General features: G+C 44.3%; 1 protein-coding gene across 6 annotated transcripts in view; it reads left to right on the top strand.

Moving 5' to 3' along the window:
• The window catches only part of elmo1 (engulfment and cell motility 1 (ced-12 homolog, C. elegans)), a 237,783-nt gene that overhangs the window by 184,361 nt on the left and 27,825 nt on the right, over nucleotides 1-25,597 (top strand). For all 6 annotated transcript variants that reach the window (XM_070436225.1, XM_023975417.2, XM_023975416.2 and 3 more), the window contains one exon: nucleotides 13,859-14,022. In XM_070436225.1, coding sequence (XP_070292326.1) covers nucleotides 13,859-14,022 — 164 coding nt within the window. The remainder of the gene's footprint in view (nucleotides 1-13,858; nucleotides 14,023-25,597) is intronic.

Here is a 25,597-nt window from a genome sequence, read left to right as displayed (position 1 = left end):
TCGGCCCTCACTAGCATGAAAACTAAATACAGGCACAGACTGTGTGTGGGAAATGATTTAAGACTGAAACTCTCTCCAATACAACCCAACATTGCAAAGTTATGTGCATCCTTTCAAGCACACCCTTTTCATTAACCTGTGGTGAGTTATTTACAATTTTCGATGAACAATACAGTTTTATATGTAAGATGGCTAAATAAAGAGCAAAATGATTGATTATTATTATATTATTATTTGTGCCCTGGTCCTATAAGAGCTCGTTGTCCCTTCCCACGGGCCGGGTTGTGACAAAAAGTCACACTCATTCTTATGTTTAATAAATGTATCGTATAGTGTGTGTGTGGCAGGCTTACAATGACGGCAAAAAACATTTGAGAGTGCGATGACCCTGGTGGTAGAGGGGGTCCGCAGCTGGAGGTTGAATGTTTGAAGGGGTACAGGACTAAAAAGTTTGGGAACCACTGGTCTAGAAGACTCCATTCACATTTGGCCTTGTTGGATTATCCAAATAGAAATCCTCACAGGATTTCTACTGGTGCTGGGCTGCAGGCAAGCCTCCTCCTTGACCTATTGTCTACCTGCTGCTGTGCAAGCATGTTATGATGTGGCCTCTCTTGTCCACTGAGTAGATTCCAATGACATTTAGTACCTAAGCCTGGCTAACAATGTCCGGGTTCAGTAACTCTTTTATTATTTTGAAACATATTGCATGGTCATGTGTAGCCTAATGTTGAATTGGGCTTCATATCCCCAACAGGGGGAGGTAGTTTAGCTTAGGCTAGATGATGTCTCAGAGGTGTGTAGTGGTGGTTTATTAGGTACACCCATCTAGTACCGGCCCGGACACCCCTTTGCCTCCAGAACAGTCTGAATTTTGCGGGGTATGGAAACATTGCTCAATTAGTATCAAGGGACTTAACATGTGTCAGGAAAATACACACCATTACAACACTACCACCAGCCTGTACTGTTGACATCAGACAGACTGGGGCATTAGACTCATGCTGCTTACGTCATATCCTGACTCTGCCATCAGCACGACGCAACCGGAACCGGGATTTCGTTGGACCAGGCGATTGTTTTCCACTCCTCAATTGTCCAGTGTTGGTGATCGCGTGCCCACTGGAGCCGCTTCTTCTTGTTTTCAGCTGATAGGGTTTCGGTGTGGTGTGGTCGTCTGCTGCAATTGTCTGTTTGTGGCCCGTCCGTTAGCTTGCACAATTCTTGCCATTCTTCTTCAGCCTCTCATCAACAAGCTGTTTTCGCCCACAGGAATGCCGCTGAGTGGATGTTTTTTTGTTTGTCGCACCATTCTCGGTAACCTAGACACTGTCGTGCGTGAAAAGCCCTGGAGGCCGGACGTTCTGAGATACTGGAACAGGTGCACCTGACACCGACAATCATACCACGCTCAAAGTGGCTTAGGTCACTCGTTTTGCCCATTCTAACGTTCAATCGAACAGTAACTGAATGCCTCAATGCCTGTCTGCCTGCTTTATATAGCAAGCCACTGCCTCGTGACTCACTGTCTGTAGGAGAGATCAATTTTCGTGAAAGGGGTGGTGTACCTAATAATCTGTCTAGCTCTGAGAGGCAGCTAGATAGAGCAGTGAGAGGCAGAGCATAGCCCACCACCTCCCCATAGACCTTCAGTCAGTCTCCTCTCCTCCAGCAGAGAGACCACACATTCCCATTCCAGGCAGGTTTTCTCTCCCTCCTACCTACAACTTCTCCATCTCTGTTTTTCCACCTTTTTCCTCCACATACACACTCTCCACCTCTGTTTCTTTTTATATCAATACTCTTCTCTCTCTACACCTCTCTCTACACCTCTATCTCTACACCTCTCTCTCAATGTCTCCCCTGTTCCGTTCCTTTAGTGATGTCAGACCAGCTATTGATGTCCCATCTCTCTGCCTGTCTGCCTCCTTCCACCCTAACAAGGTTTCTGAGGGGGGGGGGGGGGGGGGGGCAGGCTCAACCCCTCCCCTTGCAGATATGGGAAGGATGGAGGGGAACGAGGTAGGGGAGAGGGAGCATTGCTGTACACTGTGGCCCTAGGGGGGCATCTCTCATCTGTCAGAGCAGGCAGCCTCGCCACACGCTGAGAAGGCCAATGCTGTGCACACAAATAACGGCTGGGGTAATCAAGCAGCAATCAGCAGCGAGCTATTTGAACAGAGATGGAGACAGATAGACATTTAGATGTCATGTTGTGGTAGGGTTTGGATGTGACGTCTGGTGGCACATAGCAATATGACAGACAGAGGCGGACATTTAGATGGATGAATATTCTGATATAGATTGAATCAGAAGGCTGGGTTGTCTAACATGGGAAGGATAGAGTTAGCTGTTTATCACCACAGTGGTCATGAATGAGCAGAACTACACTGGTTGTGTGTGTAGTAATTGCCCTTAGCGTGCATCTGCAACCGACACTGCTCTTGTTTAGTTCCCAAATGGCACCCTATTCCCTATTCAGTGCACTACTTTTGACCACAGCCATATGAGCCCTTGTCAACAGTAGTGCACCATTTGTGATGCAGACTAGGACTGCAGTGTTACACCCATGAGCCCAAATGCTTTGTAACAAAGGGTCCTAAAAGTTGTGGTAAAGAAGATATATATTTTCTTCTCCTTGAAGAGGTGAATCTGTGTGTGTGTGAAAGAGAGACTACCTTTACCTTGTATAGGTGTGTGTGTGTGTGTGTGTGTGTGTGTGTGTGTGTGTGTGTGTGTGTGTGTGTGTGTGTGTGTGTGGTTATGCTGACAGAATCTGCTGGTTACAGAACACCAGTCACGTCTCAGGTCATGATGTTTCTCCTTAGTTCACCTCATCTGCCTAACAAAGGATGTGTCCCAAACAGAGGCGTCATTTCAGCTGAACTTAGGGTATGGCGAAATGACAGGGTTTGGGATGAGTGAAACTACAGCAGCTGTGTGATTATAAAGTTGAAGCTCATTTACTGCATTTCCATACAATTTAAAAACTCTAAAATGTTATTTGGAAAACTGCAAAAAGCTGCCATTATCACCCAACTGCTGTACCTTCATTTACCTCTAACACATTTGTGTCATACTGTTACTGTACAGCAGAAAATCAGTAATGGAATTAATGAATGTACTATATTTATGTGAATATTCAATGGTTTATTTTATTTTGGGAGTCTAGGACAAATGTTATGAAAACACTGACACGTTGTATAAACAACAGTCTGATGCATTGTACCATCACATTAGCTCGTGCTTTTTGTCAAGACTGTGTGTTAAGCTGTTGTGTGGGTCTGTGTCTATCTGTGTGTGTGTCTGAAACAGTAAAGCACATAAAACCATTGTTTCCACGATGCCGCCCTCTCAAAATGCCAACATCATGCAGCAACAGCAGCAGTAAACAGAACCTCGTTGAAGCGTAAGGAAGGATCTCTCTGGAGAGCCACACACACCATGATGCATTGACATGGTGTGGCAGATAGAGAGTCTCTCTGCTAGGAACAACTAACAGGTCTCTAGGGGGAGGAAAGAGAGAGAGAGTGAGAGACTGCTGAACTGAGCACGATTCCTATGCCTTTACACTGAAAGAACCAGAAGTGCCATCAAGGCCCATATTCGTATAGAATCTCAGAGTAGGAGTGCTGATCTTGGATCAGTTTTGTCTTTTAGATTATAATGAATACGATTACATAGACAGGAGAGACCTGGTCCTAGATCAGCAATCCTACTCTGAGGCACTTTATGAATACAGGCCCAGTACTCCATCTTGTTAGAACAGTGAGGTTGGATGAGGAAAAATGTACAGGTAATGAACTAAACAAGACATATGCCAGTGACACAACTATTCATCAGGATTGATAAGTCATTGGTTATGTGGTTGATTTAATGCAAATTAATTTCTGATCATTTTCTGACCTCTAAGATTACAAAGCAAAGACTCGTTTTCTCTCTTGTTTGTTGTAATTTTTGCAGAAAGAGAGGAATTAAGTTGAATGGGAATGAAATGTGCATCTTCATAAATGGGTTGTGTTCATTACGGCAGAAATGTTTCATAACGTTTTGCAACAGAAAACAAAACAGACCCTTTCTGATTGGGCAAGACCAGGTAGTTCCTCCCTGATTCAGTAAGTCTTCTTTGATTTGGTGCCTAATGAACAGGACCCTGACGTCTGTCAGGTTCACCTCTGTCAAGGTGCTTCGTATTGAATGGGATGAATATTCAAACCTATATATCATTATGCAGCCCTCCCTTTGCCTGCCTGCCTGTCTTGGAGGAGGCGAATCAACTTAGACCCAGACCTGAGGGAAACGCTGAGACGGCCAAGCCCTCACTGAGAGGTGTAAATCTGTCCTCATGACGGTGGTCTCTCCCCCTTCCTCCTGGACATAAATCTTCTCTTCAGGAAACAAACAGGAGACATGTACCCTCCCATCATACATAGGATACCATAGGCAGCGTTCCTCCAGAGAGGAGAGAGAATGGGATTAAACAGTCATTTAGGTTTTATCCCAGTTTTCTTTCCCCTGAAGGCTGAAAGGTAGAGGAGAGGGGTTTAATACTTCCACTAAGATATGAAATAAGGCCATAGGGAAGGATGTCACTTTATTATCTCTTTGGCTGTCTCTCTTCCCCCTGTAGACTGGTTGGTGGGTGGGGTGTTAAGTGAGAAGGGAAAGGGTCATGATTAGTGACAGGCTTCTGAGTGTCCCCAGGGAGAGCCAGGGAGGCTGTGTCATCCCCCAGCCCCCAGACACACTCTAATCCCCTCTGCTTTATGGGGGTCGTCTGGCCTCTGAGGAGAACAAGGATGAACAATAATATGTACGGCGAGACGAAAAACATAAATTACAGAGCTTGATGTGGGAAGAGTTCAGGGATGTGTTCAGAAGAACACACTGTAATAAAACGCTTTGTAACAAATTATGAAAATCTGTGTTCTTGGACAAGTTCAGGTTGTACTTTCCTTTTTATTTTTTATTTTTTTAATGCCCTAATGAACATGACCCGGATGGATGCTGTCTACTAAATAGAAGGGGGTAGGGGACAGTATAGCCAAACATACTGGCTGTAGCTCTCAATGGCTCCGTTGGTAAAGCGTGGGTTTTGGGTTCAATTCCCCGGGCCAGCCATACGTAAAGTGTTTGCACGCATGACTAAGTCGCTTTGGATAAAAGTTTCTGCTAAATGGAATATATAAAGCATGAAAACGGCAAAAGGCTACGTAATGCTGCTACAGTGGTAACAGGGATCGGTTCAGACGTTCACCGCTCCAGATAACTACCCAGCCCTACTCTATCTGAAAACATGACAGCGCAGTTATTATCTTGCTATTTTTCCCCACCCTGTCTTTTGTTTGTTTTCCAAGGTCATTGTTATGCCAAGTTTTACGCAGAGTGCTGTGATTACCGCGGCAGAACATATTTGCATCCCAGAAGATAAATCTGGATTAAAGAGTGTAATCAGCTGGAAAATTATGGATTTTTTTGGTTGGGGGTTCGGTGATGCCACCCGGTTTATTGAATCTGGAATTATAAATGGGTTAATTCCTTTAATTCCTCTTTGTAGCACTCACAGCGAGCGCGGATGCCCAAATAGTGGATTTGAAGCAGGGCCGTTTCCACTCGTCTCTCTGTGAGCTACTGTTAGTTTTTTGAGACTATTATCCAAAAAACAACTGTTAAATCCTTGGTTTGGAGGTTTTGGGGTCCTGTTGTGCTGTCTTCTCTTCACTTCCCTTCATGTTTTATTTCTCACCCCTGGCGAGGGCTCAGTCTCCATCTGGTTCGATATCACTAAGCTTTTCAGATCAGAATCCTGCACTATAATCGCCTCTATTCACGCACAAAACACACACACACCGAGACAGACAGACAGACAGACAGACACACACACACACACACACACACACAGACACACACACACACTGTAAATCCTTCCCCTGGCTCTCTCTTCTCTCTCTTTTTCTCCCTCTTTATGTAGATCATTCTTCATTAATGCAGTGTTGACACATGGTGGGAAGACTTGTTTGGACTTGATTGATGATTCCTGTTAACAGGAGGAGGTGCTAAGACCCTGTTAGGAGAGAGAGAGGAAGAGAGGGTAACATAATTAACCATCAGCCTGTTCGTATGAGAGAGAGAGGAAGAGAGGGTAACATAATTAACCATCAGCCTGTTCGTATGAGAGAGAGAGGAAGAGAGGGTAACATACAGTAATTAACCATCAGCCTGTTAGTAGGAGAGAGAGGAAGAGAGGGTAACATAATTAACCATCAGCCTGTTAGAGAGAGAGAATGAGAGGGTAACAGAATTAACCATCAGCCTGTTAGTAGGAGAGCGAGGAAGAGAGGGTAACAGATTTAACCGAGTGGCTGGTCTCAGACAATCCCGCAGGTAATGAAGCCGGATGTGGAGGTCCTGGGCTGCCGTGGCTACACGTAGTCTCCGGTTGTGAGGCCGGTTGGAGGTACTTCCAAATTCTCTAAAACAACGTTGGAGGTGGCTTCTGGTAGAGACATGGCAACAGCTCTGGTGGACCTTCCTGCAATTAGCATGCCAGTTGCAGGCCCCCTGAACTTGAGACATCTGTGGCATTGTGTTGTGTGACAAAACTGCACATTTTAGAGTGGTCTTTTATTGTCCCCAGCACAAGGTGCACCTGTGAAATGATTACGCTGTTTAATCAGCTTCTTGATATGCCACACCTGTCAGGTGGATGGATTGTCTTGGCAAAGGGATAAATGTTCACTGACATGGATGTAAACAATCTTTTAGAGAAATTAGCTTTTTGTGAGTATGGAAATTCCGGAGATGTGTTATTTCAGCTGATGAAGCATGGGACCAATACTTTACATGTTGCGTTTATATGTTTGTTCAGTATATTTACAGTTGTGGCCAAAAATATTGGCACCCTTGTACTTTTTTCAAGTAACTCACAATTTTCCATAAAAATAAGTACAAATTGACCAAAGTATTTTGCCTCCACATTTCTTTATTTCACTGTTAATATTACAGAACCTTTGTTTTTGATTCAGAAAATAAACAGAGACTTGGTAGCACAGCCTTTGGTCAAAGTAACTGCAATCGAGAGCTTCCTATAACCATCCTGTACCTCCGTACTGGCAGTTTGGCCCACTCCTCTTGTGCAAACTGCTCCAGTTCTCCCAGATTAGAAGGGTGCCTTCTCCTAACTGTTACGCCCGTCGGAAGAAGTGGACCAAGGTGCAGCGTGGTACGTGTTCATGATTCTTTATTTACTCAGAACACCAAACAAAACAACAAAAGAATAACGAATGTCACGTTCTGTAGGCTTCACAGAGCTAACAAAAAACAACATCCCACAAAACTAAGGTGGCAAAACAGGCTGCCTAAGTATGACTCCCAATCAGAGACAACGATAGACAGCTGTCCCTGATTGAGAACCATACCCGGCCAAAACATAGAAATAAAGCACATAGAGTTTCCCACCCGAGTCACACCCTGACCGACCAAACATAGAGAATAAAAAGATCTCTACGGTCAGGTGACACTAACTGCTGTTTTCGGATCTCTCCACATGTTGTCAATGGGATTTAGATCTGGACTCATTGCTGGCCACTTCAGAACAGTCCAGTGTTTTGTCTTGAACCATTCCTGGATGCTTTTTTAAGTGTGCTTGAGGTCATTGTCCTGCTGACACTGGGTCCAACATTGCTCTTCAAAATTCCTTGGTATTCTCTTGATTTCATAATGCCATGCACACGTTCAAGGCATCCAGTGCCAGAGGTAGCAAAGCAACCCCAAAACATCACTGAACATCCTCCATGTTTGACTGTAGGGAAGGTGTTCTTTTATTTGAAGGCTTCCCTACCTTAGTCACAGCACAACTGATTTGCTCAAACACATTAAGAAGGAAAGAAATTCCACAAATAAACGATTTAACAAGGCACACTTGTTAATTGAAATGCATTCCAGGTGGATATCTCATGAAGCTGGTTGAGAAAATGCCAAGAGTATGCAAAGCTGTCATGAAGGCAAAGGGTGGCTACTTTGAAAATTCTCAAATATATTTTGATTGGTTTAACACTTTTTTGGTTACTACATGATTCCATATTTGTTATTTCATAGTTTTTATGTCTTCACTATTATTCTACAATGTAGAAAATAGTAAAAATAAAGAAAAACCCTGGAATGACTAGGTCTGTCCAAACTTTTGATTGGTACTGGTATACATGTTTGGTCACATTCCAGGGTTAATTCTAGGGTTTTTCTTTATTTTTACTATTTTCTACATTGTAGAATAATAGTGAAGAGATCAAAACTATGAGTGCTGCATCAGATGACCTGGCCTCCACAATCGCCCGACCTCAACCCAATTGAGATGGTTTGGGATGCGTTGGACCGCAGAGTGAAGGAAAAGCAGCTAACAAGTGCTTAGCATATGTGGGAACTCCTTCAAGACTGTTGGAAAAGCATTCCAGGTGAAGCTGGTTGAGAGAATGCCAAGAGTGCAAAGTTGTCATCAAGGCAAAGGGTGGCTACTTTGAATAATCTAAAATCTCTATGAGCTTTGCACACCTGGATTGTACAATATTTGCACATTATTCATTTTAAAATTCAAGCTCTGTTAGGTTGGTTCTTGATCATTGCTAGACAGCCATTTTCAAATCTTGGCATAGATTTTCCAAGACGATTTAAGTCAAAACTTCAACTAGGCCACTCAAACATTACATTTCGTCTTGGTAAGCAACTCCAGTATATATTTGGTCTTGTGTTTTAGGTTATTGTCCTGCTGAAAGCTGAATTTGTCTCCCAGTGTCTGTTGAAAAGCAGACTGAACAAGGTTTTCCTCTAGGATTTTGCCTGTGCTTAGTTCTTTTCCGTTTCTTTTTATGAAAAGACCTCCCAAGTCCTTGCCGATGACAAGCATACCCATAACATGCTGCAGCCACCACCATGCTTGAAAATATGGTACTCAGTATTGTGTTGTTTTCGATTTGCCCCAAACATAATGCTTTGTGGTCAGGACATAAAGTTAATTTATTTTCCAAATTTTTTGCAGTTTTTACTTTAGTGCGTTATTGCAAACAAGATGCATGTTTTTGAATATTTTTATTCTGTACAGTATTGCCATAACAAAGGGGTTGAATACTTATTGACTCAAGACATTTCAGCTTTTCATTTAAAAAAAAAAAATTTTACCACTTTTTCTCCCCAATTTCGTGGTATCCAATTGGAAGTTAGTCTTGTCTCATCGCTGCAACTCCAGACTCGGGAGAGGCGACGGTCGAGAGCTGTGCGTCCTCCGAAACACAACCCAGCCAAGCCGCACTGCTTCTTGACACAACGCCCGCTTAACCTGGAAGCCAGCCGATCAGCTGTCCTGTCTCCCTGTAGCGCTGACTTAGGCGTCTCACAGTACGGACATTGCAATTTATTGCCCTGGCCACATCTGCAGTCCTCATGCCTCCTTGCAGCATGCCTAAGGCATGTTCACGCAGGTGAGCAGGGACCCTGGGCATCTTTCTTTTGGTGTTTTTCAGAGTCAGTAGAAAGGCCTCTTTAGTGTCCTAACTTTTCATAACCTTAATTGCCTACCGTCTGTAAGCTGTTAGTGTCTTAACGGCCGTTCCACGGGTGCATGTTCATTAATTGTTTATGGTTCATTGAACAAGCATGGGAAACAGTGTTTAAACCCTTTACAATTCAGATCTGTGAAGTTATTTAGATTTTTACGAATTATCTTTGAAAGACAGGGTCCTGAATAAGGGACGTTTCTTTTTTTGCTGAGTTTATATATAATGGTGTGTGTATAGACAGTATGGACACTATATGAATGGAAAAAGTGTGTACAGCAGTAGTTACATAGGATGAGCCATGACTAAAATACAGTATATACAGTTGAAGTCAGAAGTTTACATGCACTTAGGTTGGAGTCATTAAAACTCGTTTTTCAACCACTCCACAAATTTCTTGTTAACAAACTATAGTTTTGGCAAGTCGGTTAGGACATCTACTTTGTGCATGACACAAGTCATTTTTCCAACAATTGTTTACAGACAGATTATTTCACTTATAATTCACTGTATCACAATTCCAGTGGGTCAGAAGTTTACATACACTAAGTTGACTGTGCCTTTAAACAGTTTGGAAAAGTCCAGAAAATGATGTCATGGCTTTAGAAGCTTCCGATAGGCTAATTGACATCACTTGAGTCAATTGGAGGTGTACCTGTGGATGCATTTCAAGGCCTACCTTCAAACTCAGTGCCTCTTTGCTTGACATCATGGGAAAATCAAAAGAAATCAGCCAGCAATTTCCAAACGCCTGAAGGTACCACGTTCATCTGTACAAACAGTAGTACGCAAGTATAAACACCATGAGACCACGCAGCTGTCATACCGCTCAGGAAGGAGACGCGTTCTGTCTCCTAGAGATGAACGTACTTTGGTGCGAAAAGTGCAAATCAATCCCAGAACAACAGCAAAGGACCTTGTGAAGTTGCTGGAGGAAACGGGTACAAAAGTATCTATATCTACAGTAGAATGAGTCCTATATCGACATAACCTGAAAGGCCGCTCAGCAAAGAAGATGCCACTGCTCCAAAACTACCATTAAAAAAGCCACGGTTTGCAACTGCACATGGGGACAAAGATTGTCATTTTTGAAGAAATGTCCTCTGGTCTGATGAAACAAAAATAGAACTGTTTGGCCATAATTGTTATGTTTGGAGGACAAAGGGGGAGGCTTGCAAGCCAAAGAACACCATCCCAATCGTGGTGCACGTTAGTGGCAGCGTCATGTTGTGGGGGTGCATTGCTGCAGGAGGGACTGGTGCACTTCACAAAATAGATGGCATCATGAGGCAGGAAAATGATGTGGATATATTGAAGCAACATCTCAAGACATCAGTCAGGAAATTAAAGCTTGGTCGCAAATGGGTCTTCCAAATGGACAATGACCCCAAGCATACTTCCAAAGTTGTGGCAAAATGGCTTAAGGACAACAAAGTCAAGGTATTGGAGTGGCCATCACAAAGTCCTGACCTCAATCTTCTAGAAAATTTGTGGGCAGAACTGAAAAAGGGTGTGCGAGCAAGGAGGCCTACAAACCTGACTCAGTTACACCAGCTCTGTCAGGAGGAATGGGCCAAAATTCACCAACTTTTTGTGGGAAGCTTGTGGAAGGCTACTTGAAACATTTGACCCAAGTTAAACAATTCAAAGGCAATGCTACCAAATACTAATTGAGTGTATATAAACTTCTGACCCACTGGGAATGTGAAGAAAGAAAGAAAACCTGATATAAATCATTCTCTCTACTATTTTTCTGACATTTCACATTCTTAAAATAAAGTGGTGATCTTAACTGACCTAAGACAGGGACTTTTTACAAGGATTCACATTTTACTGTGAAAAACTGAGTTTAAATGTATTTGTCTAAGGTGTAGGTAAACTTCTGACTTCAACTGTACATATAAAGTAGGTGAAACAGTATGTAAACAGTACTAAAGTGACCAGTGTCCAATGACTTTAGGGTGGTAGCCAGCTAGTACCTGTGACCAAAGTTCAAGGCAGGGTACTGGGTGGAGGCAGGCTAGTGGTGACTATTTAACATTCTGATGGCCTGGAATTTGATAAACAGCTTCTGTCTTTCAGTCCCAGCTTTGATGCACCTATACTGTCTCCTCTTTTTAGTGGGGTGAAGTGACCGTGGCTGAGGTTATTGATGTTTTTTTGGCTTCCTGTGACACCGGGTGCTGTAGTTGTCCTGAAGGGCAGGCAGTGTGCTCCCGATGATGCGTCGGGTAGACCTCACCATCCTCTGGAGAGCCCTGAGGTTGCGGGCGGTGCAGTTGCCGTACCAGGCGGTGATACAGCCCGGCAGGATGCTCTCAATAGTGCATCTGTATAAATTTGTGAGTTTTAGGGCCCAAGACTAATTTCTTCAGCCTCCTGATGTTGTTGCGCCTTCTTCACAACACTGTCTGTTTGAAGGGACCATTTCAGGTCGTCAGTGATGTGCACGCCGAGGACTTTTGTAACCTCTCCACTGCGGCCCCGTCAACGTGGATGGGGGCATGCTCTCGCTACTAGCTCCTGTAGTCCATGATCAGCTCCTTCGTTTAGTTGAGGAAGAGGTTATTTTCCTGGCACCACTTTGCCAAGCCTCTCGCCTCCTCCCTCTATGCTGTCTTGTCATTGTTGCAATTAAGTTAGAGACGTGCAAGGCCACGCAGTCATGGGTGAACAGGGAGTACAGGAGTGTGCTGAGCACGTACCCCTGTGGGGCCCCCGTGTTGAGGATCAGTGTGGCGGAGGTGGTGTTGCCTACCTTCTCCACTTGGGTTCATCCCATCAGGAAGTCCAGGACTTGTGCAGGGAGGGCTTTAGACTCAGGGCCTTGAGCTTAGTGATGTGCTTGGAGTGCACTATGGTGTTAAACACTGAGCTGTAGCTGATGACTAGCATTCTTACAAAGGTATTCCGCTTGTCCAGGTTGGATAGGGCAGTGTGCAGTGCAATGGAGATTGCGTTGTCCATGGATCTGTTGGGGGCGGTATGTGAATTGTAGTGGGTCTAGGGTGTTGTGTAAGGTGGAGGTTATATGGTCCTTAACTAGCCTCTCAAAGCACTTCATGATGACAGAAGTGAGTGCTACGGGGCGATAGTCATTTAGTTCAGTTACCTTCGCTTTCTTGTATAGGAACAATGGTGGACATCTTGAAGCAAGTGGAGACAACAGACTGGTATATGGGGAGATTGAATATGTCCGTAAACACTCCAGCCAGCTGGTCTGCACCTGCTCTGAGGACGTGACTTGGATTCTGTCTGGGCCGGCAACCTTGCAAGGGTTAACACGCTTAAATGACAGCCACAGAGAACGAGAACAGTCCTATCGAGCTGAGGGGGTCCGTGTTGGCAGCACGTTTTCCTCGAAGCGGAGAAGGTGTTTAGCTCATCCGGAAGTGAGGGATCGGTGTCTGCGACATGGGTCACAGAGGAGTTTATTTTACAGTCATAACAGCATGTTACACGTTCCTTTCAGTAGAACATGTTATTGGTGTGATCTGTGGTCATCTAGATATCAATGATGGAATTGTCTCCTGTTAAATTCCTGTTTAATGAATGTGCATGTTTAGTGTACCTGGCTCGCTCGAAGATTTGGGCTCTAATTGTGTGAGCACTGATCGCACTGCTCCTACAGTCAGAGCAAACAGCGGCTACCTTCCCTATATAGTGAACTACTTTTGACCAGGGCCCAGTTCAAAAGTAGTGCACTATATATGGAATAGGGTGCCTTTTGGGACACAGACGAGGCCTTTGGAGCGTGACAGCAGCCCGTGTCGTCCCAGACTGACAGGTCCTTTGATATGCTGATCATTTGCTTGTTCGTCTGGCTTTCTGCCGCAGGCGTTCACTTCCTCCCCTTCTCACATCGTGTCTCTCTCGCTCCGCTCCTGCTATTCTCCTGAGCTCTGCAAACATCCTGGAGAACAGACACGTTTTGAGCTGGGATGTTTGCCTGAGAGCTCTAAAAAGGGATCTGAAAATGTCCACTGAGACATCTCTGATATATATTCTAATAGCTGTGTGCAAGTAATAAAAATACAAATATTCCATCCAAAGTGCCTTCATAAAATGGCATCTTTCCATCACATCATGGGACGGTTTCCTAGACAGAGATTCATCCTTGTACAAAAAATCTATTTTAATGAAGAACCTCCATTGAGAATGCTTTCTAGACCAGGTCGAAGATAAATCTGTGTCTGGGAAACCAGTCCCATATGTGTAACCTAGGTTTCCTTCTCTCTCTACCTCCTATCCAGACATCCAAGGTCTTTCCACCTCTCCACTCTTCTGAATCCCCCTCTTTCTTCTCCTCTTAGGTGATGCAGGTGGTGAGGGATCAGATCATGCGAGCGCTGACACAGAAGCCTAATTCCCTGGACCAGTTGAAGAGTCGCCTGCAGAACCTGAGTTATACTGAGATCCTGAAGATACGCCAGTCTGAGAGGATGAACCAAGAAGACTTCCAGTCCCGCCCCATCCTGTGAGTCTACTGTGTGTGTGTGTGTGTGTGTGTGTGTGTGTGTGTGTGTGTTGTGTGTGTGTGTGTGTGTGTGTGTGTGTGTGTGTGTGATGTCGGGATGGGAAAGGGGGATACCTCGTCAATTGTACAACTGAATACATCCCGGGTGGCACAGCGGTCTAAGGCACTTCATCTCAGTGCTAGAGGCATCACTACAGACCCTGGTTTGATTCCAGGCTGTATCACAACCAGCCGTGATTGGGAGTCCCAGAGGGCGGCGCACAATTGGCCCAGCGTCGTCCGGGGTAGGCCGTCATTGTAAATAAGAATTTGTTCTTAACCTCTCTTGGGTACGTGAGACGTTAGCGTCCCACCTCTTCAACAGCCAGTGAAACTGCTGGGCGCCAAATTCAAATACAGAAATAGTCATTATAAAATTTCAGAAAACAAAACATATTTTACGTAGGTTTAAAGATTAACTTCTTGTGAATCCAACCACGGTGTCAGATTTAAAAAATGCTTTACGACGAAAGCATACCTTACGATTATTTGAGAACATAGCCCAGCAGACAGATCATTACAAACAGTAACCAGCCAAGTAGAAGAGTTACACAAGTCAGAAATAGAGATAAAATGAATCCCTTACCTTTGATGATCTTCATATGGTTGCACTCAGCAGACATTAATTTACTCAATAAATGTTCCTTTTGTTCGATAAAGTCTCTTTTATATCCAAAAACCTCAGTTTTGTTTGCGCGTTTTCTTCAGTAATCCACAGGCTCAAACGTAGTCAAAACAGGCAGACAAAAACATCCTAATTGTATCCGTAAGGTTCATAGAAACATGTCAAATGATGTTTATATTCAATCCTCAGGTTGTTTTTAGCCTAAATAATTGATAATATTTCAACCGGACAATAACGTTGTCAATATGAAAGGTAAACAAGAAAGGCACTCTCTCGATCGCGCACATGAAAAAGCTCTGTGACACTTTAGGGTCCACTCACTCAGACTGCTCTTACTTCCTCATTTTTCAGAATACAAGCCTGAAACAATTTCTAAAGACTGTTGACATCTAATTTGAGTCCTAAGTCAATGGATACTGTAATGGCATTGACTAGAAAACCAACAAACTACAAAAACTTCCTGAATGGATTTTTCTCAGTTTTTCGCCTGCCAAATCAGTTCTGTTATACTCACAGACACTATTTTAACAGTTTTGGAAACTTTAGAGTGTATTCTATCCAAATGTACCAGTTATATGCATATCATATCTTCTGGGCCCGAGAAGCAGGCAGTTTAATTTGGGCATGCTTTTCATCCAAATGCTGCCCCCTACCCTAGAGAAGTTAACTGACTTGCCTAGTTAAATAAATACTGAAACATGTCTTCCGCATTTAACCCAACCCCTCTGAATCAGAGAGGTGCGGGGGGGGCTGCCTTAATCAACGTCATCGGCACCCGGTTAACTGCCTTTCTCAGGGGCAGAGCAACAGGTTTTTACCATGTCAGCTCGGGGATTCGATCCTACCCTCCAGGCTACCGTGCGTGATGGTCCACTCAATAGGAAAATATGGAACTGCTTGAGAAGGACGCAGCAATCAGTGATATCGCTGTCTAGATGTTGTCCCAATTCTTCATTAAAAGAAGACAAAAACATTGAGGCAGTGAGAGAGAAGAAAGGAAATAGCTGCTAATATTCATGACATGGATGTCCTCATGCCCCATCCTTTATCCAGTCCAAAAACAGACGAAAACAAAGGGAACAAGAGACAATATGACTGTGGAAGAAAGGAAACACGTTAGTTAATACTAATTTAATAAAACGTCCCTCCACCCTCGCTCATTTCCATCCTTTATCCATTTGTTCATATAATGTCGGCTATTGGCACAGCACACCTGCGTTCGGTTCCCCTCAGGGTTGAACATCTGCATTAAAATCGAATTTGTCTGCAAATGGTGTTCTGAGTGAATACTCCATTACGGTCTTATAGTGCATTAGACTAGAGAGAGTGTGTGTGTTCAGTTCTATTAAAGCACTCATTAACTGCTTATGGATAAAGTCATGGTAATGAAGAACATTGTTTGTCCTGTCACTATATTTTAAGGAATGGAGAATCTAGCTGCATTGAAAATCATTTCATACAGCCAGCTTGGTCTCTGAAGAACCGGACAGTGGCATTTATCGAGCTGATATTGATCATGTGAAAGGGTAATTGTTATTGGAGAAATGAGGGAGGGGAAATGGTCTTAGCTTTCAAACGGTAAGCGTCAGATGTTTGGGACGTGGGGTTGTTCAAACGTTAGGATTGCAATGTGCTGGAAAGAAAGACCAGTGTAACATTTACCTTCTGTAAGGGCACTCACTCATTAGACCAGCTTATATAAACAGGGTCTTAAAAAGAATGAATATTACATTCATTAGTGCAGAGGAAACATTTATGAGAGAAGGTGTTCGGCTGCGTCTCATATGGTTCCATACATAGGGCCCTTGGTCAAAAGTAGTGCACTTAATGTACAGCTTTACCCAATGTAATCTACAATACAGTAACTGTATAGAAGGAGAGAAAAGTAATTTAGAATTCATTCTTGAATCCTCCATATCATTTTGGTTCAATATTTCACGCTTCAATAATGAAATACGTTTCCATTTCTATTTGGATTCCACTCCCATCTCAGTGGGTCCTGCCACTCTACTCTATATTATCTACAGTATTATCTACAGTATGTAGCCTTTGAAAGAGCTAATTTATGTGCTTTTCAGAGGTGAAGAGTGAATGAGATTGAGCTGCAATGAATCTGATTTATAAAATGTCAGTGCCAAACGTCTGAGACACAGACACGGCGACAGACAAAGACGATTTCACTGTGCGGAGTAACTGAATCCTTAGCGTCCCCTCCCACTGACAGTTATCAGAGTAGGGTGAAGTTGCCCCTAGATGCTGATCTTGGGTCAGTTTAGCATTCTCCTCACTAGGATTGGGGGAGAGGAAGCTGATCCTCGATCTGTACCTAGGGGAAACTTCAACCTTACATGTATGTCTACTCAACATCCAACTACAGATCAATGTAATGACTTAGTCCACTGATAATCAGAAAGCACAGAGCCAGTGGAAATAATTGCTAGGGAAAGGCACAGAGAAGCCTGACCTAATGAGAAAGAGAATCTGATTCGACAGTCAGCTCCACAGCAGCCCTCTGATAGGCTGTTTTTTCCACAGCAGCGTCCTAACTGGCTGGGAAGTTATGGGACTATGTGGGCCCTGCGTGTTTCCCCAGTCAGAGGAGGTTTCATGTCTAATTCATGTTGGCTGGATGTTAGGAGCTGTGTTCAGAGCTTTCATATGCAGAGGAAGAGCACACAGAGAAACCTACATGCTAGGCTAAATGACAGATCACTGCAGGGGGCTGTGCATCTCGCTCCGGGGGATTGGATGTGCGTGCGTGTGTGTGTGTCTGCGTTTGTGTGTGTGTGTGTCTGCGTTTGTGTGTGTGTGTGTCTGCGTTTGTGTGTGTGTGTGTCTGCGTTTGTGTGTGTGTGTGTCTGCGTTTGTGTATGCGTGTTCCTCTTATGTTTTCCCACCTCACCATATGTGGTCCTAGCACTCATAATGCTTTGTGTGTGGACAGAGTCAGTTGTTTATGTTTCCAGTTTGAATAGTGCAGTTCTATTCTAATCGGTCGTCTGGTTAGTACGCCTAATTCCAGTTTGCCTCAGCCTGTGACTGAGACTGATTTTAGACCTGGGACATCAGGTGGGTGATTCCCCTCTAGTCAAGGACTGATTTAGACCTGGGACACCAGGTGGGTGATTCCCCTCTAGTCAAGGACTGATTTAGACCTGGGAGATCACAGACGCCTGGTGGCGACCAGGTTAATCGAGATGCCTTGACTGAGAGGGGAGAATCGAGACAAGCATTGTAGGTGCAAGGTCTAAATCAGTCCTTGACTAGAGGGATATCACCACCTGGTGTCATCAGTCAGTAAATCAGTCCTTGACGTAGAGGGGAATTCACCCACTGTGCCCAGGTGCTATAATAGGTGTCCTGCGCTGAGATAGGGGACATAACCCACCTGGTTTCTCCCAGGTCTAAATCAGTCCTTGACTAGAGGGGAATACCTCCACTGGTGTCCCAGGTCTCAAATCAGTCCTTGACTAGATGAGAGAAATCACCACCTGTGTCCCAGGTTAATATCTGATACAAGGAGAACATCGCCCACCGTGTGTATCTCCGGTCTACAATCAGTCCTATGAATAGGGGAATTCACCCACCTGGTGTCCAGGTCTAAATCAAGTCTTGATTAGAGGGGAATCACCCACCTGGTGTCAGGTCTAAATCAGTCCTTGACTAAGAGGATCACCACTGTGTCCCGTCTAAATCAGTCCTGACTAGAGGGGAGAACTACCCACACTGGTGTCCCAGGTCTAAATCAGTCCTTGACTAGAGGGGAATCACCACACCTGGTGTCCCAGGTCAAATCAGTCCTTGACTAGAGGGGAATCACCACCTGGTGTCCCAGGTCTAAAATCAGTCCTGACTAGAAGGGGAATCACACACCTGATGTCCCAGGTTCTAAAATCAGTTCTCAGTCACAGCGCTGAGGCAAAATGGAATTAGGCGTACTAACAGACGACCGATTAGAATAGAACTGCACTATTCAAACTGGAAACATAAACAACTGACTCTGTCCACACACAAAAGCATTATGAGTGCTAGGACCACATATTGGGAGGTGGGAAACATAAGAGGCACATACACAAACGCAGACACACACACACAAACGCAGACACACACACACACAAACGCAGACACACACACACACAAACGCAGACACACACACACACAAACGCAGACACACACACACGCACGCACATCCAATCCCCCGGAGCGAGATGCACAGCCCCCTGCAGTGATCTGTCATTTAGCCTAGCATGTAGGTTTTCTGTGTGCTCTTCTCTGCATATGAAAGCTCTGAACACAGCTCCTAACATCCAGCCAACATGAATTAGACATGAAACCTCCTGCTGACTGGGGAAACACGCAGGGCCCACATAGTCCCATAACTTCCCAGCCAGTTAGGACGCTGCTGTGGAAAAAACAGCCTATCAGAGGGCTGCTGTGGAGCTGACTGTCGAATCAGATTCTTCTTTCATTAGGTCAGGCTTCTCTGTGCCTTCCCTAGCAATTATTTCCACTGGCTCTGTGCTTTCTGATTATCAGTGGACTAAGTCATTACATTGATCTGTAGTTGGATGTTGAGTAGACATACATGTAAGGTTGAAGTTTCCCCTAGGTACAGATCGAGGATCAGCTTCCTCTCCCCCAATCTAGTGAGGAGAATGCTAAACTGACCCAAGATCAGCATCTAGGGGCAACTTCACCCTACTCTGATAACTGTCAGTGGGAGGGGACGCTAAGGATTCAGTTACTCCGCACAGTGAAATCGTCTTTGTCTGTCGCCGTGTCTGTGGTCTCAGACGTTTGGCACTGATTTTATAAATCAGATTCATTGCAGCTCAATCTCATTCACTCTTCACCTCTGAAAAGCACATAAATTAGCTCTTTCAAAGGCTACATACTGTAGATAATACTGTAGATAATATAGAGTGGAGTGGCAGGACCCACTGAGATGGGAGTGGAATCCAAATAGAAATGGAAAGTATTTCATTATTGAAGCGTGAAATATTGAACCAAAATGATATGGAGGATTCAAGAATGAATTCTAAATTACTTTTCTCTCCTTCTATACAGTTACTGTATTGTAGATTACATTGGGTAAAGCTGTACATTAAGTGCACTATTTTGACCAAGGGCCCTATTGTATGGACATATGAGACGCAGCCGAACCTTCTCTCATAAATGTTTCCTCTGCACTAATGAATGTAATATTCATTCTTTTAAGACCTGTTTTAATAAGCTGGTCTAATGAGTGAGTGCCCTTACGAAGGTAAATGTTACACTGGTCTTTCTTTCCAGCACATTGCAATCCTAACGTTTGAACAACCCCACGTCCCAAACATCTGACGCTTACCGTTTGAAAGCTAAGACATTTCCCTCCCTCATTTTCCAATAACAATTACCCTTTCACATGATCAATATCAGCTCGATAAATGCCACTGTCCGGTTCTTCAGAGAGCCAAGCTGGCTGTATGAAATGATTTTCAATGCAGCTAGATTCTCCATTCCTTAAAATTAAGTGCAAGGACAAACAATGTTCTTCATTACCAGACTTTATCCATAAGCAGTTAATGAGTGCTTAATAGAACTGAACACAACCACTCTCTCTAGTCTAATGCACTATAAGACCGTAATGGAGTATTCACTCAGAACACCATTTGCAGACAATTCGATTTTAATGCAGATGTTCACCTGAGGGGAACGAACGCAGGTGTGCGTGCCAATAGCGACATTATAATCACAATGGATAAAGGATGGAAATGAGCGAGGGTGAGGGACGTTTTATTAAATTGTAATGTATAACTAACGTGTTCTCTCTTCTTCCACAGTCATATTTGTCTTTGTTCCCTTTGTTTTCGTTCTGTTTTGGACTGGAGGATAAAGGATGGGGCTGAGGACATATGTCATGAATATTAGCAGCTATTTCCTTTCTTCTCTCTCACTGCCTCAATGTTTTGTCTCTTTTTTAATGAAGAATTGACAAACATGACGCCGGTAGCATATTGGTGAAAGATGACACGTCCATGATACCTATTCAAAGAGGCCTTTGTCCTGTAAGACTGCTTCTCAAAGGTGGGTTTGGGAAGCTGTTGTAACCTACTTGACTGGGCTCAAGGAGTCGAGCATCACCGGCAGCAACCTGTGCGATCACTACTCGCCATAGGAGTGGGTTCTGAGAAGGCGCTGTAGCTTTTTTTGGGATGGTGGAAGGCTGAAGGATGCTTCCTGAAATGAAGGGCTATTGTAGCAGCGCACAATGTATCAGTAAGGGGTGTTCAGATCAGTTTATTGGCTTGAAAATGGGGTTTACATCACTAACGGCCTTGAGGGAGTGCAATTTGAGGACCCTTAACAAAAAACAAGCTTCAAGTAGGTCAACAGAAAGTGGAGAGCAGGGGGAAAGTGTGAAGAAAAAACTTCCCATCAATTAATGGTTACAGAAAACCGCCGCCTGTTGTTGTCAAGGCTTATTATTTTCTGAGAGGTCTGCCTGGATAGGATTATTTAGTCTGCGCAATTCATCGATTCCAAGAACCGAAGCTGAGGCTAAGTACTGTGGCGATTACTCACTGCACTTGAAGAATAACATGGGCGAAAACCAGAGCTGAATGAGAAGGAGAGTCCAGGGAAGAGGGGGGATAAAAAGGTTACTGTATAAATGGCATCTGGGGTGGTTGACAGTACCCTTACTTTTATACACTTATCAGGACTTTACAGAAGCCACATTTTCAAAGGTTTCTCTGTGGCTCTTTCCTGGATTTTAGCTCAATCATTTCTCAATGATTTTTTTTTAACAGCTGACCATAGTATCATCATGAGTCAAGTCAAACAGAATGATAGGTGTGATGCTAGTCCATTTAACATAAGAAAAAAATCAGCAAAAAAAGAAACGTCCTCTCACTTGTCACTGCGTTTTATTTAAAGAAAACTTAAGCATGTGTAACCATATTTGCATGAAATCAACAATTCAAAGCAACTTGAGACATAAACTGAACAAGTTCATTCAACGACAGTGACTAACAGAATGGAACATTGTGTCGTTGAACAAGGGGGTTCAAAAATCATTAAGTAACCTGCAGTGCATCTCCTCATGGCTGCACCAGAAATTTGCCAGTTTTTGCCTGTGAGATATGTTACCCCAGTTCTCTTTCCTCCACATGGTCACAGATGGACTGCAAGTTTTTTTTCCCAGACAGATGTGAACCGTGATTACATTTCTGGGGGGAAAGGCCCAGCCTCACCCTCCGTGCTCAATCGAGATTTGGAGATCCGGGGCTCTTCACTGCGCCCTGGCAGAACATGATATGCCTGTTTGCAGGAAATTTCATACACACTCACGGAACGAGCAGTATGGTGGTGCATTGTCATGCTGGTGGGTCATGTCAGGATGAGGCCTGCAGGAGGGTACCACATGAGGGAGGAGTATGTTCTTCCCCTTGTAAACGCACAGCTTTTTGAGATTGCCTGCAGTGACAACGAGGTACAGGCCTATGGGTGTATTACGTTCATTCCTTCGGCGATAAGCGCAAATCCGATCATGCACCGCCCTGGTGAGACAAACTGCCGAAGACTGAAGTCGTTCAGTGAAGAGCAACTTTTTTGCCGTTGCCTATGTCATGGTCCCAGCGACGGTGGGGTTTGTGCCCCCATTAGGCGACGTTGTTGCTGTGTGATGTCCTGTTGAGGACCTGCCTTGGAAAACAGGCCTACAAAGCTCTCAGTCGCAGTCTCTCTCAGCCTAATTGTGGAAGGTCTGAGTAATGGATGGATGGGATTGTGCGTTCGCTGGTGTACACTCGGCGCAGTTGTTTGTTGGCCCTCAATCCTGTACGCTGTCCCGCAGGGTGTGGATGTTCGGATGTACCGATGCCTGTGCAGATGTGTTACCCGTAGGTGTCTGCCACGCGAGGACGATCGATGTCCATGTCCTGTCTCCTGTTAGCGCTGTCTTTGGGGTGTCTCACAGTACGGCGAATTGCAATTTTATCTTATGCCCTGGCACCAAATCTGCAGTACCTCATGCCTCCTTGCAGCGTGGCAACACGTTGCCTAAGGCACGTTCATGGAGATGAGCAGGACCCCCGGGCATCTTATCTTTTGGTGTTTTTCCCTCCAGAGTCGTAGAAAGGCCTCTTTAAGTGTCCTAAGGTTTCATGACTGTGACCTTAATTGCCTACCGCGTCTGTAATAGCTGTTAGTGTCCTTAAACCCTCGTTCACAGGGTGCATGTTCATTAATTGTTTATGGTTCCATTGAAGCAAGCATGGGAAACTGTTAAACCCTTTACAATGAAAGATCTGTGGAAAGTTATTTAACTTTTAACGACTTATCTTTGAAAGACAGGGACTCCTGAAAAACTTTTTAAAAAAACCAGAAAGAAAAAAATAATAAAAAAAGAATAAAAAAAAAAAATGAAAAAGAAGAAAAATAAAAAAAAAAAAGAAAAAAGAAAAAATAAAAGACAGAATAACAAAAAAAAAAAAGACAAAAACACTTATAGAATATAAGAAGAAAAAAGAGAGGGCCATAACAAAAAGATTAGTGGGTTTGACAACGTCCGACAACAAGTTGCGGCTCCAACCCTGAGACAAAATGCAATGCAGAATGTCTGGGTAAGCCAGTTGATTAGTGGTGATAAAAAATTGGTATTCACCCGTTATTTTGTTGGATATGTACAAATTATTCTACTAACAAACAGTAAGAAAAAAAACTATTTATTTCTGTCGCTGCTAATACTGTGTTTTATGTCTCCCACTCCAGCACGTTGTACCCGGGATTGTCCCAGTTAAAAGTCGAGCTGGTGATCGTAGAATCGATAACGGGCACGGCCGCGACCGATCAGGGGGACGTGCCAGACCGGACAGCGGGCTTACGAGTAGTGTTGCAGACGCACCTACAGTCGATGCCTCCTGCAGCTTATCTGTGGATATGGTGTAGGCTTTCAGCTGGCAATGACTTGGTGATAAAACCTATCAAAGCTGGCATTCCATAACACAAGATGTTGGTTGGTTAAGGGTGAAACCTGAGATAGACGAGAGCCTGGAAGAGTTTAGTAACAATGCCATTGGTCTCATTCTTCCTGGCAATTTGGGAAACTATGTTCGGGAGTTTCTGCGTTGGGGGTAAAACACCATTCTGGTGGTAGATAACAAAGGTGGGCTTGTGGGAGATTTTTTTTAAAGCATTTGTTTAGGTCCAATATAATATCCGTAGACTTCAGTCTAGCAAGTCAACGACTGTTGGGCTGAACCGGTTTCATATTGCAATAATTAATGAGATATTAAATATAGGATGATTGGTTTTGAAGAAAGAAATGAAACCAGTCTTCTCAGTACTACAATTTCCACCGAAATTTAGCTGTTCAGGAGTCTTTATGGCTTGGGGGAGAATACAAGTCCTTTTGGACCCAGACTTGGTGCTCGGTACGCTTGCTGTGCGGTACAGAGAGAAACAGTACTATGATAGGGTGGCTGGAGTCTTTGAACAGTTTTTAGGGCCTTCCTTGACACCGCCTGGTATCGAGGTCCTGAATGGCGGGAAAGCTGGCCCCAGTGAGGTACTGGGCCATACACACTACCCTCTGTAGCAGTGTCAGTTGCCATATCGCAGGGCAGTGATGCAACGCAGTCAGGATGCTCTCGATGGTGCATCTATATCACTTTTTGAGGAGCTGAGGACCCAGGGCAATTCTTTTCAGTCTCCTGAAGGGGAAATAGGCATTGTCCGTGTCCTCTTCACGAGCTTCTTGGTGTGGTTTGGACCATGATAGGTTTGTTTGATGTGGAACACAAGGAACTTGAAGCTTCTCAAGCCTTCTCCACTACAGCCTTGTCCAATGAGAATGGGGCATGCTCGGTCCTCCTTTCTTGTAGCCCAATCATCTCTTCTGTCTGATCAACCATTGAGAGAGAGGTTGTTGTCGCTGGCACCACACGGCCCGGTCTCTCACTCCTACCTATAGGCTGTCTCATCGTTGTCCGTGATCAGGCCTACCACTTGCTTGTGCATCGGCAAACTTAATGAATGGTGTTGAAGTCGTGCCTGGCCATGAGGTCATGAAGTGACAGGGAGTAACAGGAGGGGAACTGAGCACGCACCCCTGAGGGGCCCCGTGTTGAGGATCAGCATGGCGGATGTGTTTTTACCTACCTTACCACTGGGGGCGGCCTTCAAGAAGTCCCAGGATCCAGTTGCAGAGCGAGGTGTTTAGTCCCAGGGTCCTTAGGCTAAGTGATGAGCTTTTGAGGGCACTATGGTGTGTGAAGCTGAGCTGTAGTCAATGAATAGCACTTCTCACAGGTGTTCCCTTTTGTTGCAGGTGGGAAAGGGCAGTGTTGCGTGCATAGAAGATTGCATCATCTGTGGATCTGTTGGGAGCGGTATACAAATTTTGGGTGGGTCTAGGGTTTTCTGGATTATGGTGTTGTGTGAGCATGCATCCAGCCTTTCAAGCCTTCATAGCTTCAGACGTTGAGTGCTATGGGTCAGTAGTCATTTAGGCAGGTTATCTTTAGTGTCCGTTTCGGCACAGGGACTATGGTGGTCTGCTTGAACATGTTGATATTACAAACTCAGTTAGGGACAGTTTGGGGAAAATGTCAGTGAAGACACTTGCCAGTTGGTCAGGCATGCTCAGAGTACACGTCCTGGTGAATCCGTCTGGCCCTGCACGCCTGTGAATGTTAACCTGTTTAAAGGTCTTACTGCAATGGCTATGGAGAGTGGTGATCACACAGTCTCTCTGAACAGTTGATGCTCTCATGCATGTTCAGGTTACTCTGCCTCGAAACGAGCATAGAAGTCATTCTAGCTCGTCTGGTAGGCCTCACTGTCACTGGGCAGCTTGCGGCTGTTCTTCCCTTTGTAGTCTGTAATAGTTTGCAAGCCCTGACATCCAACGAGCACGCTTCATTTCCT

The sequence above is a fragment of the Salvelinus sp. IW2-2015 genome, linkage group LG30, assembly GCF_002910315.2.
Source record: "Salvelinus sp. IW2-2015 linkage group LG30, ASM291031v2, whole genome shotgun sequence".
Lineage (NCBI taxonomy): Eukaryota > Metazoa > Chordata > Actinopteri > Salmoniformes > Salmonidae > Salvelinus > Salvelinus sp. IW2-2015.
The sequence above is the reverse complement of the archived record's forward strand: the minus strand, read 5'-3'. Positions and strand labels throughout refer to the sequence as shown.